This window comes from Rana temporaria, chromosome 2, assembly GCF_905171775.1.
Source record: "Rana temporaria chromosome 2, aRanTem1.1, whole genome shotgun sequence".
Classification (NCBI taxonomy): domain Eukaryota; kingdom Metazoa; phylum Chordata; class Amphibia; order Anura; family Ranidae; genus Rana; species Rana temporaria.
In genome coordinates, this window is record NC_053490.1 from 49881049 (window position 1) to 49902605 (window position 21557).

The window sequence follows — 21557 nt, forward strand, 5'->3', positions numbered from 1 at the left end:
CCCTGGATGGTTGGTCTTTCTGTGAATTCAGGCCTAGCAGCTTGGCTGTGGAGCTCCACACAGCTCCGCAGAGGAGAAGATGCAGGTCCCGAGAGAGAGAAATCAGCTCCTCCCTATCCTTAAGTAACCTCCCCCATAAGTCTGTGCGGAGGTGTCAAATGTTCCAATAAGGCAGGGCATTGTGGGAAGTGTAGTCTGTTTCTACTAAGTGTCAATGGAGTCCATATCTCCCGGTACTTCTGGTCCCACAATGCATAACTTTATAGGTATATCAACATATATACAGATGTAACTGGAGCTCTGATGCGGATTCAGGCTATCAATAGTCTCTGATAGGATGACCCCGCTACATGTAGAATGGGATATTATACAGACTGTTAACATCCTGACTTTGAATGATAGAGAGAGCATAGCAGGCTTAAACAGGCTGATATATTGGCCATTTTTGAACTGTTATATTACGGTACAACTGTTCTGGTTGGTATAACTACCTACGCATAATTCAAGGGAATATAATATAGTTCAGTTAGCCCGTGAAGAAAAGTGGATTCTCCTAATACCCTTCTAAAAAATTTGGGAGATCATAGAAGAAATGTATATACGTAGACTGAAAAGATTGTACTAAAACTGTCTACTGATTTTGCTTGGATCGCAAAGTCGCAAAGCTGCACGGTCTAAAGGAGTCGCACCACTTGCAGTCTTTGTTCCTTTTTGCGCCTTGTGGTTTCCTGTTGGTTCCTTTTTTTTTCTCTTCCTGCTTATAGACTGTCTGAAATAATACTGTGGGCCTGCTGGAAACAGCAAAATTACCGGTAAATCTATAAGGCCTCATGCTCACTGGACGTTTTTACAGCAGCTGTTTTTGGCAGTAGACATTTTTTCTACAGTCATTAAACTCTCCATCATGTTATCCCATGTGTCCATGCACACATAGACTGTTATCAGCAGTTTTGGGCAGTGGCGTTTTTGAGCAGTAAAAAAAAACTGTCTACCCACTCCCCACTGACTGCTGCTGTCTGTTGTGAAAAAAAATAAATAACAAAAATAAACATAGGTGATAAACTTTAAAACTGCTAATGCAGGTGTGACCAGAAGGTGCCTACTACCTCAGCGGACTCACCCCCCCCCCTTCTGTCGGATGCAGACTGATAATTTACTTTACATTTGTGAAGTGAACATCATAAATCCAGTACATAATATTACGGTTTCTGAACTTGTCGGAGAAGGAGAAAGAGGGAAAAGGGAAATAAAAAATGATGAGGAGAAGATCGGGGAGAGGGGCCGTAGCAAATCCACCTAGAATGAGTGCTAGCCCAGGATGTCACACAAGAGTAAAGAAAGCCCTGGAACAAAAACGGGATTTAAAAATAACACAGAATCCCCTTTATTAATAAGTGAAGAAATAGACGAGGAAACGGGTATGGAAACTAGACGAAAAAAAAGAAAAAGAAACCGCCATTAGCTACTCACTGGGTCGTCCCCTTCTGATCCATGGGTGGCCGGCGAGCTATATGCTCCGGGGCACACATATGACCGGGCTATTGCCGACAGCCACCCCGCACCGCTCGGGTGATGGGTCAGCTGGGCATTCCCTGGGAGCAGCTGGGCATTCCCTGGGAGGTCGAATAGGGGGTCTCTCACTCTCCCCTTCCTCTCTCCCCATCTTTTCCTCCTCCCCACACTTGGGTCCGCTGTGTGACTGATCGGGGGTCCTCTGGAGGGGTCTCCGAGTCCGGACAGGGGGCTGTGCTGTGATGGGGTCCGCTCGTCTCTTCCCTATATTTGGGCTTGGGGATGTTTGAGGTACAATGTGGGAGGGGCTGCGCGGTCGCGGACATTTTTCTTTATCTCAGTTCAAAGTTTGGTGGCCATTTTGCTGAGGCGGCCATTTTCTAGTAGTCTCAGCTTGTTTTTGCCTCTAGAGCTGGGGGATTTCCTTCTGGAACGGTGCGAATCACACAGAGCACCTTGTGAGGGAGAGCGGACAGCAGCACGGCGCAGTACCTGGGTCTGAATGGTGAGTCCTATGGGGGGCCCCTCAACCTGTGACAGCTAGGAGGGTGGACTTTTTAGTGGCTTGCCTTCGGTCCCTAAAGAGTGTCAGGCGAGTGTGGGTCAGCATGGCGTCAGAAGCTGGCGCTTCTTCCCCAGACATACCTGTGGTGGCAACCGTTTGCCCTGCACCTGCTGTGCCTATGGACGCTTTGTCAGCGGTCCTGGAGTCCTTTGTTGCCAGGGTGGAAGCAACGTGAGGGCACAAGGGGGGTAAAAAGCGCCCCTCCCCCCACCGTCTTCTGGGAAAAGCTCTGATTTAGACTCAGGCCTTGCTGTGGCAAACGGCCCCTGTTCTGAAGTTTCAGAGTATGCGGACCAGGACAGTGAGGATGATTCTGTGTCCGGGTCAGCGATGGAAAGAACGCTTGTAGGAGCGATTATCACAGCGGTGTGGGATACCCTAAAAATGGAGGATACGGTGGGGGCATCTATAGAGGTGTCGGTAACTTTTGGGTCTCACAAGCCGGCCCGCACGGCTAAGGTGTTTCCCTGTCTGACCTATTTTGATACATTTATCTACCAAAGAATCTTCCAAAGAATGGGAAGAGCGGGCCTTTTCGGTCCCAAAATGCATGGCGGTGCGTTACCCCTTTGAAAATAATTTCCTGAAAATATGGACATCTCCCCCGATTGTGGACCCCCCGGTATCCAGGTAAATAAGGTAACCACAATTCCGGTGGAAGGGACCTCTGCTTTTAAGGACCCTGCCAATAGGAGGGCCGAGGCGGTTTCCCGGTCCATGTTTACGATGGTGGGGTCAGCATTGCGGCCAGTGTTGGCTAGGGCCCTGGTGTCCCAGATGCTTACTGAATGGGCAAAATTGTTGCACCGTGAGTTGGAAAAGCAACAGGCCTCCCCGGTCTACGTAGAACTGGCAGACCAGTTGGTGCATGGCCTTAAAGGGTCACTAAAGGAAAAACATTTTTGGCTGAAATTACTGTTTACAGGGTATAGAGACATAGGGCCAGATCCACAAAGCACTTACGCCGGCGTATTTCGAGATGCGCGGCGTAAGTGTATATATACGCCGGCGTAACTATGCACCGTATCCACAAAAAAAGATACGCCTGAAAATCTGCTTTTTCCGACCGACGTAACTTTTCTGCGCAGGCGCATCGTGGGCGCATATATATACGCTGGACGCATCTGGCGCTCCCATTGATTTGCTATTCAAATATGCAAATGAGGGAGATACGGCGATCCACGAACGTACGTGCGCCCGATGCGGGCCGCGCGTAAGTTGTACGTCCGGCCCTCATAAAGCAGGGGTAAGTCAGCAGCAGACATGCACAGGTCAGGTGGAGAGCAGCTTCAGCAGCACCGTTACAGACGAGCTGAGCATCCACACTTGCAGGACAACAATCTGTATGCCAACATGCCAGTGGCATCCATGGTCATAGCTATACTACTGGCTTCACAGACACGTAGGAGGAGGGCACGGGAGAGGATATATCGCCTAAACGTCTTTGGCATGGGGGATTCGGAGGTGTATCGCATCTTCAGATTCAGCCTTGCTGCCATCCTGGAATTAGCCACAACCCTGAAAGATGACATCGCCAGACACACCGCTCACAAGCAGTGGAGCCACTGGTCAAGGTACTGGCAACACTCCATTTCCTTGCCAGTGGCTCGTTCCAGCGTACAAGTGGAGTTGTGGCTGGGATGGCACAATCCTCCATTAGCAGATGTGTGCACCAGGTTGTCCCCGCAATCCTCAGACGCATGTCCCACCACATCGTTAGACCCACCCAGGAGCATCTGCAGCAGAAGGCATGCGCCGTTCGTTCGGCCCTTCATTTGCATGGGGTCACGGTTCATTTCAATGGAACACGCCCACTTCCTTCCTACTTTGAATTATGCCGGCTTACGTCTAGGAACTTACGTCGCGCCGGCGCAACATTGGACTGAAATGCTCTGAGGATACGGTACTTGCCTCTCTGAGTTGACCTGGCGTAGCGGAAATGAGATGCGCTACACCGGTCTATATATACGCCGCGCTACGTGGATCTGGCCCATAATAGTTAACTGATTTATTTTAAAAATGATTAAAAATAGATAAAAACCAATCATATAATGTACCTGCAGTTTAGTTTTGTTTTTGCTGTTGTTTCCTGGTTCTCTGATGTACAGAGACAAAGAGCCAATAGAGGGCAGTGAAGGTTTTGCAAAACGAAATTGGATTGGTGCTGAGAAGTTTTAGACACACAGTCATCACACCTCCTTGATTAGTCACCACAGTGAGAAATCTCACAGTACTGTGGTGATCAGGAAACAGACAACCAGGAAGTGTCCAGAACAGAGAGGAATTACAGCAACATCAAAGCAAAAACGAACATTGAGGACATGAAACCAGGACTGCAGTAAGGTAAAGGAAGCTATTTAGCTTACATTTTTTTTCCTTTAGAGACCCTTTAAGTATGTCTGCAATGTGGCCTTAGATACGGCCCCCTTGCTTTTTAGAGCCTCAGTATCTGCTGTGGTGCTACGTCGCCTGCTTTGACTAAAATGCTGGTCTGCAGACCAGGCATCTAAGAAGGCTCTGGCGGATTTGCCTTTCCAGGGAGAGAGGCTCTTTGGAGCCTCACTGGATGACATTATTAAAAATGTTACTGGGGGTAAGAGTACGTTGCTCCCTCAAGCCAGAAATGGTAAGGAGCTACGCCATAGGCCAGGGCCCTCCTTTTTCGCTTAGAAGCGTTTTTTTTTTGTCTGCCCGGGCCGGCAGGTAAACGTTCCCAGACCGACAAGGTGTCCGCTGAGGGACAGAAGCGTCCCCGGTTTCGCAAGCCAATCAAGCCTGCGAACAAATCTACGGCAGCATTATTTTTGCTTTGCTGAGACAGCGAGGAATCGCAATCGTGGGCTACCTGGACGACCTCCTTCTGAGAGCAGCTTCTGCCTCAGAATTAGAGGAGGATGTGGCGATCGCCAGTCAGACTCTTCGGGAGTTCGGTTGGGTTCTGGGGCTCTATTTATGCTGCGAGGCGAGCCTGAGTCCTATGTACTGGGAACACACATCGGTCTCCTCACCTCTGACAGGAGGTGGATCTGTGTGTTTACACACACAGATCCACACTTCTGCCGTGATAGCCGGGAAGAAAAGACGTCATATGACTTCCACCCGGAGGGAGGGTTCCTGCCGGCGTCATATTATTATGGCCCGGTAAGGAAGTGGTTAAGTGCTGTGTCTGTCAATGAACTTCAGAGAAAAGGATTTTACGGTGAGTACAAAAATCCTATTTTTCCCCAAAAAATTGCGTTTGAAAGACCGCTGCACAAATACCGTGTGACATAAAATATTGCAACAATCGCCATTTTATTCTCTAGATTCTCTGCTATAAAATAAATATATACAGTATATATAGGCCCGGATTCACAAAGCACTTGCGCCGACGTATCTCGAGATGCGCCGCGTAAGTGCAAATATGCGCCATCGTATCTGTGCGCCGGGCCCACAAAACTAAGATACGCCTAAAAACAGGCTTCATTCCACCGACGTAACTTGCCTACGCCGGCGTAGAGTGGGCGCATATTTACGCTGGACGCATTTGGCGCTCCCATTGATTTTTTATTCAAATATGCAAATGAGGGAGATACGCCGATTCACGATCGTACTTGAGCCCGACGCGTAAGTTGTACGTCTGGCGTAAAGTTAAGCCCCATAAAGCAGGTGTAACTCAGCAGCAGACATGGAAAGGTCTGCACCAGGGAACTCAAGCCCGCGTATTTTACGTAGTTTACCTTGGACGTGAATATGACTAGGCGTAGGTTACGTTCACGCCGTAGGCAGTGATCCGGCGTATCTTAGGCAGTTGTTCCGACGTGATTGTGAGCATGCGCACTGAGATACGTCCACGGGACGGCGCATGCGCCGTTCGTTATATGATTCTGTCTGGTGCTCGGCCCATCATTTGCATGGGGTCACGCCTCATTTGCATGGCTCACGCCCACTTCCATCTACTCCGGCTTACGCCTAGGAAACCCAGCGCAGTTTTGGGAGGAAGTGCTTTGTGAATTCCATGCTTGCCTCTCTGCGCTGCGCTGGCGCAGCGTAAAGGAGATACGCTACACCGGCATAAATGTGCGCCGCTGTCTGAGAATCCGGGCCATAATGTGTAATGTTTGGGGGTTCTAAGGAATTTTCTTGCAAGAAATATGGGCCCAGATTCCCGTAGAATCGCGCAAAACTGTGCGGGCGTAACGTATCTCATTTACGTTACGCCGCGTAAGTTTTACAGGCAAGTGCTTTATTCACAAAGCACTTGCGTGTAAAGTTGCGGCGGCGTAGCGTAAATCACCCGGCGCAAGCCCGCCTAATTCAAATTAGGCAGGTAGGGGGCGTGTAGTATTTAAATTAAGCGTGTTCCCGCGCCGAACGTACTGCGCATGCGCCGTCCGTAAAATATCCCAGGGTGCATTGCTCCAAATGACGTCGCAAGGACGCCATTGGTTTCGACGTGAACGTAAATGGCGTCCAGCCCCATTCACGGACGACTTACGCAAACGACGTAAATTTTTTAATTTCGACGCGGGAACAATGGCCATACTTAATATTGGTTGCCCCTCATATAGCAGGGGCAACTTTATGCCGGGCAAACCTAACGTAAACGTCGTAACTTCACTGCGTCGACCGCTCGTACGTTCGGGAATTCGCGTATCTAGCTAATTTGCATACTCAACGGGGAAAACGACGGAGGCGACACCTAGTGGACAAAAAAATATTGCATTTAAGGCCTCGTACACACGACGGGACATGTCCGATGAAAACGGTTCGCGGACTGTTTTCATCGGACATGTCCGCTGGCGGATTTTGGTCTGATGGCTGTACACACCATCAGACCAAATTTCCCATGGACAGCGAACGCGGTGACGTGGCCGCGCCGTCGCCGCGACAATGACGCGGCGACGTGTGCGACCCTGGAAGGTAAATGCTTCCACGCATGCGTTGAATCACTTCGACGCATGCGAGGGCTTTCGGCCGAGCGGACATGTCCGGTGAGTTGTACAGACGACCGAACATGTCCGACGGACAGGCTTCCAGCGGACATGTTTCTTAGCATGCTAAGAAACATTTGTCCGCTGGAAACCTTTCCGATACGCCGGAAAATTGTCCGGTCGGCCGTACACACGACCGAACATGTCCGTGGAAACTGATCCGCGGACCAGTTTCAGCAGACATGTTCGGTCGTGTGTACGAGGCCTAAGATCCGACGGCGTAAGAGCCTTACGCCTGTCGGATCTAATGGATATCTATGCGTAACTGATTCTAAGAATCAGTCGCATAGATACGACGGCCCAGATTAGGACTTACGACGGCGTACATGGCATTGCACCGTCGTAAGCCCTTTGAGAATCTGGGCCATGGATTTTAACTTGTAAGCAACAAATATCAGAAATAGGCTTAGGCATTAAAGGGTTAAGTTTAATTTGAATAATTATATCATAATTGGTTTTATAGTGTGCCAGGGTCCTTTGGGGCAATATTGGGTGTAATGCGTCTGCTCAGAGGTAGTGTTTGCTTGAACAATATTATTATAAAGTGAGCCGAAGGGAAAAATGAAACAAATAAAGGAACATCTGTAACAGCTGACAGAAGAAGCTCTGCACTTATATTGTGTTTTAGCATTTCTTTCCCTAGCTTAGTCTGAAGCCCCTTGAAGTACCTCCACCTTCCTCATAGTGTAGAATAAGCATTTTGCTGCCCATTGCCTGAGTGCCCCTTACCCGGGATCAGCTATTTACCGCATGGGAGGCATCCGGCGATTAGCGACCATAAGAATCCAGTTCATTGTGGAGTGACGCATTGTAAAACAAAAGATATTTAGTGACAACTAATGCTGTCAGCTGTTTGCTGCAGCTGTTTACTAAGCTAATTTTCCCCACAGGTTCATTTGAAATTGCTGACAGCTATATATTGGGCAATTTGATACTGTAAGTGTCTCCACATGGTGCACTGGAATATAACGAGTACTGATTTGATTGTCTCAATCACAAACCTGGGCCCTTCAGCCTGAGCATGGGAGGAAGAAATGCATAAGCAAAGAGTACAGTCAGAGGAAGCCACAGATCGGAAAGATAAGCAGATGCCGAGATTAGGGCAGCTGAATTTGTCTGCATATCTTACATTTACCTATAAAGCCAAGCTTGGCCTTCTCTGCCCTACCTAGACGTTATTATAACCCCTTCTTATGACTTTTTTTTTCTGGGCAAATTATCTGCCTTTACTTAACCACTTGCCGACCGCAATACGTATACAGAATATATGTTTTGGTTTGCAAGTGGTTTACTGGGATTCTGGCTGAAGATATCAGTCATAACCCCCCAGTATCGTTTTTTGCATTAGGCGGCTGGCTTTCTCATGAAAGCGTTCCAAGTGGCTCATGAACTGCTGGAACGCTTTCCGACACCGGCGTTTCTCGCACTTGCCGGTTCGCCCGAGAAATGATCTGACAGTGTGGCCGGCTGCTCCCAAAGTAGATCAAATAACAGATCCTCTTTGATCACCTCCAAGGCCTTGGAGGACCGGAGCGATGTCCGTCAGTTCTGGTCCAGGATGGAAGTAATTTTTATATATATATATATATATATATATATATATATATATATATATATATATATATATATATATAATTTTTATCTATCGCTTGTAAAGCGATTTTAAACAAAAAAAAAAACCCTCAAGATAAAGGCATTGCATACTAGCACATTATGAAATACTCACCTTAGAACTAAGCCCTCTCAGCGGCGCCCGGTCAGCGCTGAGAGGGCTGACATTTTCTCACGTCCTTTCTTCTGGGATCGCTGGCTCCGGCATTGTGAGTGGTATAGTAAAATACAATATTTTAAAATCTCTGACTGTTTTGATGTTGAATTTTAAAAGCAGTGGCAAGCCTGCTGATCTCACAGGTTTGCTAATTTGACAGAATGCCACTGCTTTGAAAATTCAACATCAAAACAGTCAGATGGATTTCAAAATACTGTATTTTACTATATATGCTGAGTTTACTGGTAAAAATAAGCGTGCAATGCAAGACTTCAGTGGGTGTATCCTTACTGATTTTAAAGGGTAAAAGTTTGTCGCCATTTCACAAGCTGACGCAATTTTGCACTTTAATGTTTTATTTTATTGATAAAGAAATAAATTAATACAATGTACAACATAAAGCTCTCAGTACATTCCATGTCAAAAAGTCAACGACAAATAAATAGTGAAGATACAATACAAACTTCAATTTTCATTTTAGATTAATCTAGCACCATAAAGGGGAAGCAATTAAAATATAAATCGATGTCCCCGTAGGAGATCCCCTACTCAACTATATGTAGGCTGGGCTAAAGAGGGGCGGGGAACCCAATCAACGCTTTCCGTACAGAGTCTCATCCGACACCCCGTAAAGGGAGCAAACTGTGTCGGATAAATGGGTAGCATAACTAGGTATTGGTAAGAGACTTCTGTGACCCCAGATAACCTAGGACCCCGCCCAAAATGTGGAAAAGAGCGCTAGACAACCCGTCCCTTCCCAAGGGACCTGTGAAGAAAAAGACCTCCCACTCCCCACCATACTCTCCCCCTCTCCCAGGGCGCTCCCATGAAAGTATTGACTATTAACAGACTAGTATGATAACTAAATCAAAGATCTCGAGGAGGAGAATGTACCAAGGTTAGCATAAAAGAAGGAGGGAAAGAGAAAGAGAGGAAAAAAGAAAGATAGAGCAAATGAGAAAGAATGATTGCCAGTAGGCTAATTAAGTGCCCGAAGGGGACAGCGCATGACCCGGCGATAGAGATACGCCAACATGTCTGGCCCAAGGCTCCCATGTGGCCTCAAAATTATCGCTTGTATTAGAGATGGAGCTGACCATTTTTTCCTGTGTCATGATCCAAGAAATCTTCCCCTTAGCTGCCAAGAAAGAGACCCTAGGTTGCTTCCAGGCCGCCGCTAAAGTGGTTTTAGCTCCTATGAGCATGAAAGCTATCAGTTTTTGTATGGGTTTGGAGACCCGAGGGATCTCGGATCCCAGCAGAGCTATCTGCGGAGACTTCACCAACGGTACCCCCGTGACTTTTCTGATAAGGCAAAATATTCTGTTCCAAAACCCCCTGATTCTGGGGCACTCCCACCAAACATGAAGCATCGTGCCTTGGGCTTGGCAGTTGCGAAAGCATAACGGGGAAGATGTAGGAAACATCGCAGCCAACCTACTGGGGACCAGATACCACCGCATCAGAACCTTTGTGTTGGCTTCAGCTAATGAAGTATTTACTAAACCTTTGAAAGATTTCAAACCTACCTTGTGCCATCTACTCAGGTCCCAGGTCATCCGCAGGTCTCTCTCCCATGCCTCCATGTATGAGAATTTTGTGGACACCTCAGATAAAGCTATATATATTATAGATATTCCCCCCTTGTGTTCCGTCATTTGTTTACACCAGCTTTCGTAACTAGTAAGAGTTGCGTGTCTAAAATTGTCAGTCCAGAAGGATGACACGAAATTAAAAATTTGGGTGTACCGGGCTCTTTCCGTTAGGGGCAAGTCAAGTGTCCTCACACAATGTTCCAGTGAAAGTGGGCCCATGGGTGTCAGAAATTCGCCTATTCTATAGATCCCTTTGTCCAGCCACCATTGGAAAGCCGAAATGTCCATCCCTATAGGAAACTGAGGGTTGAGAAAGATCCTTGTCAAAGGCTTAGTCTCCGAGACCAAAGAAGGAAGGTGTCTCAGGCCATCCCAGAGTCTGAAGGATTGCGACAATGTGGGGGATAGTATTGAGGGTCTAGTTTTTTGGGGAGACCAGAAAAGGCTCTCTATCGAAAGATTGGGGATCGCCAACCCCTCCATTTCTATCCACTCTGGTTTTTCACATTCCGCAAAAATAGCAGAAAATTGTGCTAGTCTGGCAGCTTGGTAGTATTTAAACAGGTTTGGTAGTCCAAGGCCCCCTTGTGTTCTGAGCCCGTATAGGACATTTTGTGCCACTCTATAACCCTTGCCCTCCCAAACAAATTTCAGAATTTTACTCTGTAGTGGTCTGAGTTGGTCTTTTTTAACCGCTATTGGTAGAGATCTAAACAAGTAGAGTAACCTTGGTAGGAGAGTCATTTTGACTGCGTTAACTCTACCTGTCCAAGAAAGTTTGTGTCGATCCCACGTCTGTAGATCTAATTCTAGTTTACGAAATATAGGGGGATAATTAGCCTGGTAGAGATGTTCAATTTTGGTTGTGAGGTTTATACCTAAGTAACGAATGGATGATTCGGCCCACTGGAATTCTAACAAGGGTTTCAAGTGATCGATCACTGAGGGGGGGGTGGAGATGTTTAAGGCTTGGGATTTATTCCAATTAACCCGCAAACCCGAAATCTTCCCGAAAGACTCCAGTAAGTTGCAAAGAATTGGAAGAGAGGTGATCGGGGAGGAGATATACAGAAGAAGGTCGTCTGCAAAGAGGGCGCATTTATGGATTTGGGAACCACATGATACCCCCCTAATATCCGGGTCTGACCTGATCGCAACAGCAAGTGTCTCAATCGCTATTGCGAAAATCAGGGGGGACAAGGGGCAGCCCTGTCTAGTACCCCTAGCAATTCTAATGGGGCCCGAAAAAAATCCCTGTAGTTTGACCCGTGCACTGGGTTCAGAATAGAGAGATTTCAACAATCCCCGGAATTGTTCACCGAAGCCCCAACGCCGCAAAATCTCGAAGAGGTAATACCACGATACAGAGTCGAACGCCTTTCTTAGGTCTAAAGAAAGGAGGAGTCCTTCCTGCCGCGGGTTCCCGTCCCAGCCCGACTGAAGCAGAGAGATAATATCAAGTGCTCGCCTCACCTGGTCAGGACCCTGCCTACCAGGGACGAATCCAACCTGGTCCCTATGGATATAAATGTTTATAAAATAATTTAACCTGTTGGCTAGTATCTTGGTCAATATTTTTAAATCGTTATTGATTAGGGAAATAGGTCTGTAATTTTCAACGAGCTCTGAGTCCTTATCTGGTTTGGGGATGACTGAGATAAATGCCTCATTCAAATTCGGGTGCATGGATCCGCCCTCCCTCCCCCGTTTTGAATTAAAAAATTTAGTGAGGTGAGGGGCCAAGATTTCACAGAAAGTCTTGTAATATGGGACTGAGAAACCGTCTGGTCCAGGGGCCGAACCATCCTTAAGTCCCCTAATTACCTCTATAGTTTCTTCTGTGGAGATCGGTGCCTCCATCAAATCTACATGACTCTCCTGTAGGTTCGGGATCGCTAACCGGTCCAAAAAGGAATTGACCTCGGGGTGTCTGGCCATCCCCGACCCCCGATATAGGGAGGTATAAAAGGTTTCGAATTCTTGCAGTATGCGTTTAGGGTTAAGGGTTGTTGTCCCGTCCCTGGTCTTAATCTTGGGCAGAGCAAACGTTCGGAACCTCGGCGAGAGCTTGGTGGCTAGCATCGTGTTCATTTTGTTCCTGTGTAAATAAAATCTAGCGCTAGACCAATTTAATGATCGTTCCGCCCTGACCGTCAAGGCTAAATTTAAAGCTAGTCGAGCGGCGTCAAGCTGCGAAGCCTGAACCGTCGTTTGGTCCTTCTTATGTTGTCTGCGCAGGGTTAAGAAATCTTTCTCAAGCCTCGTCACCTCCGCAGATTTTTCCTTCTTTCTTTTAGAGGCTATCTGGATGATCCTACCGCGAATGGTAGCTTTATGAGCTGCCCACAATATCTCGGCCGAGGTCCCTTCAACGCTGTTAAATCCAAAATATTCCTTGATGGCCCCTTCAATCTCTAAAACCACCTTAGGGTCGTGTAGTAAAGTTTCATTTAATTTCCAGTGTGATTTGTGGGGATTTGAGTTTTGAGTTTGTAGCGAGCAAACCACCATGGAGTGGTCCGAAAGGGCTGTGTCCGTTATATTAGCTTTCGTGATCAGGGGAATATGTCTAGCAGATATAAATATATGGTCAATCCTAGAGTACGATCTGTGCGGATGGGAATAGTGGGAGTAGTCCTTTTTGTTTGGGTTGAGTTCCCTCCAAATGTCTACCAGGTTATGCTGATATATCAGTTTTGCTATGTGTGAGCTAGCTCTAGATGGGCGTGTCAATGCTGTAGCTATAGGTTTGGATTTGTCCAAGCTTAGGTCGAATGCAATGTTGGAGTCTCCTCCGCACACTATCATTCCCTCCAAGAGAGGTTCTAAGGTATCAAACATAGTTTTAAAGAATTCGGTCTGTCCTCTGTTGGGAGCGTAGTATGAGATGAATGACACTAGAAGTTCATCCAATTCCCCCTTAACCAACAGGAATCTACCATTAGGATCTCTATGAGTCAGGAGCGGATTAAATTTGCAGGATTTCGCGAAAAGGATAGCCACCCCTCTCGTTTTATCCTCGGCGTTAGCCAGAAAAAATTGTGGATAATGTGCATGAAGAAAGGAGGGCGTGTAAGTGGCCGGAAAATGTGTCTCTTGTAATAAAACGACTGACATCTTCCGGGAGTGGTAAGAATGAAACACCTTCCTTCTCTTAACGGGCGAATTCAAGCCCTGAACATTGTGTGAGGCAACTCTAACCGAGTTCGGCAAAGTCGGGTTATGTGGTGAAGTCATTGGGAGAACAAAGTGGGTGCAATTTGGAACTTACCCCTTCAACATGGAGGCATGGGAGACAACAGAGCGGAGCAGAGCAGGAACCGAGCCGAGGCCTGGAATACTATGGGCAAGGTGACACAAGCACGGACTGGCAATCAAGAAAAAAAGGTTAGTGAGAAGAGAGATAAGCAAGCAAACAAAAGAAGAGATAATACATTTTAAAATATAAAGTTTGTCCTCACAACGAACGTGGAAGGGAAAAAGATCCGTTCCACCTTCGTCAGACGAACCAATAACGTAGCCCTTAACTCGGGCTACAGGACCAAACCCCGACAGTGACATAGTCCCCGTCCAGGGATGATCTGAGGCGCAAGGCAACTGCCTCGGCCCCTATCAACCCTTTAGAGTCAACCAGGAGACGATAGCTTATCATATAATACTCTAAATGTAAATTATTGTGATACATGAAAAAAAATATACGGATCACGGTCAGTGCGGAGAACATAAAACTAGGAAACAAAACAGTCTCAATAAAAAACTGTATGGGGATTTCATGGGTCCCCAGCCACGGATAGGGTACCCATAACCAATATACCTAACAGGTATAGTATCCTCCATTAAAAACACCAAACAGAGGGAAACTCCAGAACAGTGAGCAGGGCCACTATGATGATTATTTCAGGTCTTTGTGGTATCTTTGGTGCGTCTGCTTTTGCTTGTGTGCCAGGTGGGGGATAAAGGACTTGCCGGGGTGGATCGTTTGGATGAACCTGGTGGAAAATTTGACGTGTCCATTGCTGAGTCCAGCGAGATCAGTTTCAAGGCTAGCAAAATGTTTTCTCCTTCAGATAGCGTGGTGAAGGCGTGGGTTTTGCCCTTGAAGGCGAATTTTAAGGCAAACGGAAATCCCCACCAATATTTGATGTCCTTTTGGGACAAAATCAGCAATAAAGGTTTCAGCGATCTGCGTCTTTGTATGGTAGCTGCAGAAATGTCAGCGAAAATTTGAATATCCTGACCCATGAAGGATATGCGGGGTTGCTGACGGGAAGCCCTCATGACCTCTTCCTTCACTGAGAAGTAATGGGGTTTTACTATGATATCCCTGGGAGATCCGTCCTTTCTCAGAGGGCCCAGGGACCTATGGGCCCTGTCCAGCTCCAGCTTGTGGGGTGCAATGGAGGGGATCATGCTGTTGATGAGGTCCTGGATAGCTTTAGGGATATCTGTAACGGACTCAGGGAGACCCCTCACCCTGAAATTGTCCCTTCTGGAACGATTCTCGAGGTCGTCAATTCTATTAAGGGCCACGTCCAGTTGCTCCTGAAGTGATTGTATTTGGTCGGTGTTCTGGTTAGTTCTAGATATAGTGATGTCCAATTTATTTTCTATAATCTCCATCCTGGAGCCCAGATTCTGGAAGTCAGCATGTATTTCCCTAGTAATATTAACTGCTGTTTGGGCCAGGCCTCGTTCAAGTAGTTCAGAGAACTTCAAAAAAAGTTCCCCTGTATTCTGTGGTATTTCAATCTCTGAATGTCCTGTGGGGGTCCTGGAGACTGGCAATACATAAGTTACCTCATGTGCAGCACCAGCATAGGGGGACAGTGAGGGGTCTGACTGGGTCTCTGAGGTGGCTGGCGGGCTAGACATGGGGCCTGGGGAGCCTTGGGTGGACATAGGTGTAAAGTTCAGGGTGGCTGGGGAGATTACTTGCCTCAATTCAGCACTTCCCCCTGCGTGAGGTGTTTGTGGCTGAGGCGCGGCCGCCATCTTGGATTCGGCCTGTGTATTCAGCGCTGAATAGCGCGGTTCCAGGCCCTTCCGGACCACGCTGCTGTACATGGGGGTCTCCACCGAGTGTCCCCCTATCGAATCCTCCCTTCAGAAGGTCCCGCACCGCCGTGAATCCGGTGCTAGGGCTGACGTGGGGCCGTGGCAGAGCGGAGCTCCTGGCTTAAGCAGCCATCTTGGACGCCTCCGCGCATGCGCCTCCCGCTGACGCAATTTTGAAGCGTGACATGTTGGGTATCCATTTACTCGGCGTAACATTATCTTTCACAATATAAAGAAAAATTGGACTGACTTTAGTGTTGTCTTATTTTTTTATTAAAAAAAGTGTATTTTTTCCCAAAAAAAGTGCGCTTGTAAGACCACTGCGCAAATCTGATGTGATAGAAAGAATTGCAACGACTGCCATTTTATTCTCTAGAATTCTGTTAGAATAAAAAATATATATCATGTTTGGGGGCTCTAATTAGCGGGAAGGAGATGGCAGTGAAAAAACACATTAGAACTGCTGTTTTACTTGTGATGCCAACGGCCACCACAAGATGGTGCCAGATCACAGAAGGAAGCTTAGGCCTGCAGAAGGCCGCAAAAAGGCACAGCCTCAATTACCAGCAGGCGCGGCCCCGCCGCGATTGCGTGGGGGGGAGGTGGGGGCGCACGGAGACACAGGATCCTGTGTCTCCGTGCGCCCCCACCTCCCCCGCCGCGCGATCGCGGAGAGCCCACGCCTGCCGGTAATTGAGGCCACGGCTTTGTGGCCTTCTGCAGGCCTAAGCTTCCCCAGGCGCCAGGTCACAATTTCTTGTCGCAATTGCGACTGGGCGCCCGGATTTTGTCAAGGCCTGCTTGAATGTGTTCAAATAAAACCTTCTGGTTTAAAAAAAAATAATTAGTAAAAGGGTGAGCTTACATTTTCTTTGCAACCTTCTTAGTTTGTTTTTTGTACTTTTTGTTTTGTTTCTGGTAGGTTTTGTTGTAGAAGCTCCTCCATTTGGCACAGAAGTTTACATATGCAGCATCCCACAAGAGATATATGAAGATAAGCTGATTCCTCTCTTTGAAACCGTTGGGAGACTTTTTGAGTTCCGGTTAATGATGACATTCAGTGGCCTGAACCGCGGATTTGCATATGCACGCTATTTGACCAAGCGGCAAGCAGGGCTGGCCATCTGCCGACTAAACGGCTACGAAATACAGATCGGCTGCAAGATTCTGGTGTGCAGAAGCACAGAAAAGTGTGAGCTGGTCATAGATGGCCTTCCTTGTATTTTGGATCAAAGCGCATTAACCAGTGCCCTGTGTGAAATTACCGCTGGCATAGAAACAATTTCCCTTTTTGCCAGCCATTTAGCAGACATGAAAAATATCGCCATTCTAAAGTACAACTCCCACAAAGAAGCGGCCTTGGCAAAGAAAAGTCTGTGTGAAGGTTTGTGATGATTCTCAAACTTAAGCCTAATTCTAGTCATTTGTTAATTAGTTTTGAATAAAGTGAAGAGACATTTGCGGGCTAGCCAAACATGCTCTTCCTACTCCCAGCACGCCCACATTTTTAATTGGTGTCCATGACAGATGCCTTTTCTCAGTGCCGCTGAGAAGTCTAACTTTTTTTCCTAGCTATCTTGTTCTCTTCGATTATCTGCAATCAGGATTTCCACTATGCTGCTAAACTGGTCTATAAATGCAACTGTCCAGATAATCCAGATTGACTTTGGAGTGTTTTGGACCCCAATGGACAGGACGTTATAGAGCTAGCCTGAAATGTGACCTCTGGGCACTGGGCTATGCAGGGCTTTTTCCAGACCAGAGTTTACTGGATATTGGAAAATTCCAAGTTTTGATATTTTATACATACAGTAGTTACATTGGTCCAGCCAGATATCAACTTCCTGGCCTCAAAGTACAATAACAAACTGGACAGGTTTGTTTCTAGGTACAGGGATTCTAAAGCAAAGGATGTTTTGGTGGCTCCATAGGATCAGTACACCCTGATCTATGCCTCTCCTTCGCTGAAACTCCTTCCTTGTCTGCTTTTAAGGATCAAGAAGGATAATATTTTGGTTATTATCATAGATCTGGGCTTGCTCAAGAGGATGTGGTGCCCTGACGTTATCAGCCACCTGGCCGACACTCCATGGGCTTTTCCAGATTGCCCAGACCCTCTGTCTAAATAACTGAGGTTTACTGCCCTGCTTTAACAGTTGCTGACTGTTAAAGCTCAGGTTCTGAGAGACAGAGGCATCATTAAATCGATAATACCAACAATGCTAAAATCTAGGAAGCCTATTTCACGCAAGGTCTATCACTGCACAAGGACGGCATACTTCAATTGGTGCAAGAAACAGAAACTGGAAATTCTCAGTGGGACATATCCTAGTCTTTTTGCAAATGGGTCTGGACCAGCAGCTGTCTGTTAGAACCATCATAGTTCAGGTCTCTTAACGTAATGTTGTTCCAGAAACTGCTGGTTTCTCCTTTTTTGATTAAGACTTGTGCAGGATGTTTTCCATGCGACTTCCCCTGTATCTCCATTGGATCTGAGTTTGGTTCCCTCAGCACCTCAGACACCACCCCTTGAACCAGACATTCCCCTTTCCACTCTTACTCCCAAGGGTATGTTGCTTGTTGCCATCACCCCTGCAAGGCAGTCTTTTTCTGTAAAGAACCCTTTCTGCTCTTGCACAGGGACAAGGTGTTGCTGAGGCCAAGACCTTCCTTCTTGCTCAAAGTAATTTTGGCCTTCGACCTGAATCAGGACATTGTTCTTCTAAACAGAAAGAAAAACAAACTCCTGCGCACGGGTGGATTGTCCAACAGTTATTCAGTATTACACATGGAACACACCAACAGTGTCAAAGACAGGTAACAGAGGCCTTGCTGCCCATCGTGGACGGGGAATGTCCTAATGGAAAACGACAAAAGCAAAGAAAGAAAGGCACACCAGCCTAGTGTGTTACCGTTGACAGATTTATTAAAATAAAATGGTAATGAAAAACTACTCACAAGAGAACTGACATGGTAGGCTTGTCAACAACGTTGTGGTAGATACCCCTCGAACCACACTCCAGAATAGGGGGGATAGAGGTGTGTCACTGCCGGCTGACGCTTTTCCAGGCGACAAGGACCTCTTTATCAGAGCGCTGCAGCGCTTTTGTCGTTTTCCATTGTTCTTCTATCTCTCTGTTTGCTCCAGCTCTTCAGAAGATTTTTTTACACTGTCTGCATATAGTTCACGCTGTACAGGTTTACCTTACAGCTACCGCATCTGTTAGAAGGCCTGACTCTTTGTCATCCTTGATGGTTACCATAAGGTAGAACAGGCCTCTCATTCCACCATCTCTCAATAGCTTAAACAGACCGTCATTCAGGCTTATGGTCTTAAGGATCAGGTTTCACCCTTTTCTCTCAAGGGGTGCTTTAGCAGATCTTGAAGTGCTTCTGAAGCCCTGAACACACGGCCCAGAATCTCGTCAGGAAAAAACTGACGTTTTTCCTAAAGAGATTCTTGGCAAGAATCTCTTGCCGCCCGAGTGTACAGACACTCCTTTCATAAGAACCGTAGTTCTTTTGGAAGGCAAGAACGTGGTGAAGTCATCGTCACATTCGATGCCGTCTCTGCCATCTTGCTGCACCCTACCTATGCCTAGGAATCTACCGCGCATGCGTCAAAGTCATTTCCAGCATGCGCGGGTTTCCACGGCGACAGGTAAGTATACACACTCTCGGGTTTCTCGGCAGGAAAACACTGCCGAGAATCACGACGAGAAAATAGAGAACATGTTCTCTATTTTTCTCGTCGAGATTTTAGGCAGTTTTCTTGACGAGATACCTGAAAGCCTCATACACACGCTCGGTATACTCGGCAAGAAAGCTCTGCCAGCAGTTTTCTTGCTGAGTAAACCGAGCGTGTGTACGAGGCTTTAGGCTTTTTCACCTTAACGAGGAGATAGGAGGGTTACAATTTTTGGGGTTTGGCAAAGTCCAGTTTTTCTGTAGGCAGCAGTATAGCTTGCCATTCTCTGAAATACTGTGTCCCTCAATGGACTTCAAGAAATAGCTTTACAATAAGTACGAAAAAAACTATTTGTATTTACTTGCAATTTGCTTTTGAACTTCTTGGAAAATTTGACTACCAAATTAGTCAATTCCCTGACACAGCCCCCCTTCCTTGCTCGGCATAGCCCTCTCCTCTTCCTGGAATGTTTAATTACTCCCAGCTCCTCTACCACTCAACTTTCTATGTAAGCTTATATGTTGCTGGGGTAGGAGTGAAAGGAAATACTACTGAATCACTTGAGTGACAGTTATGTGTTTGCTGGGGCTGCTGATGTCACATCTAAGATGGTGGTGCCCAGCAGCATTCTCAGGTCTTTTGGATGTCTACACAAATGAAGCCATTAACCACTAGCCTACTGTGAACTTTCACCCCCTTCCTGACCGGGCCAATTTTCAGCTTTTAGCGCTGTCACACTTTAAATGATAATTGAGCAGTCATGCAACACTGCACAGATATGAAATTGTTATAATTTTTTTCACATAAATAAAGCTTTTTTTTTTTGGTGGTATTTAAAGCGGTGGTTCACCCTCAATAACAACATTCTAGCATTAAATTAAGCATAGTAGCGTGAGCTACAGTATGCCTTTATTTTTATTTTTTGCCCCGTACTCACTGTTTAATCCTATAGTAAAGATTCAGACTCCCCGCGGGGAATGGGCGTTCCTATCCAGAGGGAAGATGACTGACGGCCCGCTATGGCAGGTCACGCTCCCCGAAGATAGCCGGAGTAGGTCTCGGCTCTTCACGGTGCCTGCGCACAGACTAGGCGCAGGCGCGGTGAAGAGCCAAGTCCGTCAATCATCTTCCCTCTGGATAGGAACGCCCATTCCCCGCGGGGAGTCTGAATCTTCACTATAGGATTAAACAGTGAGTACGGGGCAAAACAAATAAATAAAGGCATACTGTAGCTCGCGCTACTATGCTTAATTTAATGCTAGAAAAAGAAAATGATTATAGGGTGAACCCCCTCTTTAATGACCACTGTTATTTATTTTTTGCTAAACAAACAAAAAAAAAAAAAAACATTTTGAAAAAATAAAAAACTTGTTTTGTTTCTGTTATAAAATTTTGCAAATAAGTAATTTTTCACTATCACTGATGTGCACAGAAGAAGCTGCACTGATGGGAACTGATAGGCTTCACTGATGGGGCTGCACTTATAGGCGGCACTGATGAGAGGGCACTGATAGGCTGCTCTGATGGGCAGCAGTGATGGGGCTGCACTGATGATCAGTGCCCTGATTATCTGTGTACATGCCCCCCGTGACACTGGCTCTGCTCTGCTTTCATCGCGCTGTCACAGCGCGTGAGGAAAGTACTGCTGATAACCGGCAAATCTGTTTACATTGTGATAAGCTGTGATTGGACAGAGCTGATCACGTGGTAAAGGGCTGCAGTGATTGGCCCTTTTCCCCAATCTGTGATCGGCTTTGTTTGAAGGACACAGTGATCACAGAGCCTGCCGGATGCATGCCGCAGGGGGTGTGGTTCCAGGACGCTGTCCATGGATGCCCTTCCCCAACAACAGAGCCGCGCTGCAGCCGTCTTTCGGCCATAGCGCGGTAAGGAAGTGTTCAAATGTAATTAAAATGAATGGTTGGGCAACAGGGTCTTTTGGTTGTCTCAGCATGACCTGATAATAACCCTGTAAATTACTGAACATTCGCTCTAAGTGGAAGGTGTTTAGCCCTTTCCTGGAGGACCTGGTTAAAGTAGACTTATGCTTTCCCCATGCAGGGTTCAATCTTCGCTTTTTTATTTCCTGGGGCAGTAAAGTGACTTATTTAGTACTTAAAGCGGATCTCCCACGCCAAATTGAATTTTTGTTTAAGGGGTATTTAAATTGTTACTAGCGCTGCATTGCTAAACTCACTGTTCTGGTGTCCCAGGGCCGCTCCGCTGTGATTCTGTCCCGAATGAATACTTATATTCTTTGTTTCCTCCCGTTGCCATCTTAGCTTTGGGCGTTTTGGGCCCACAAGCAGGCACTTCCTATTTGCGGTGGATGCTGTCCCAGCATCCACCGCTCGATCTCGCGCATGCGCACTGGCAAAGGTGACCGGCGGCGTGAGCGTAT

General features: G+C 46.8%; 1 protein-coding gene across 1 annotated transcript in view; it reads left to right on the forward strand.

Annotated features, from left to right (window-relative positions):
• LOC120929012 (dead end protein homolog 1-like) overlaps positions 1-21557 on the forward strand; it is a 62579-nt gene that overhangs the window by 22885 nt on the left and 18137 nt on the right. The window contains exon 3 of the mRNA XM_040340185.1: positions 16391-16852. Coding sequence (XP_040196119.1) covers positions 16391-16852 — 462 coding nt within the window. The remainder of the gene's footprint in view (positions 1-16390; positions 16853-21557) is intronic.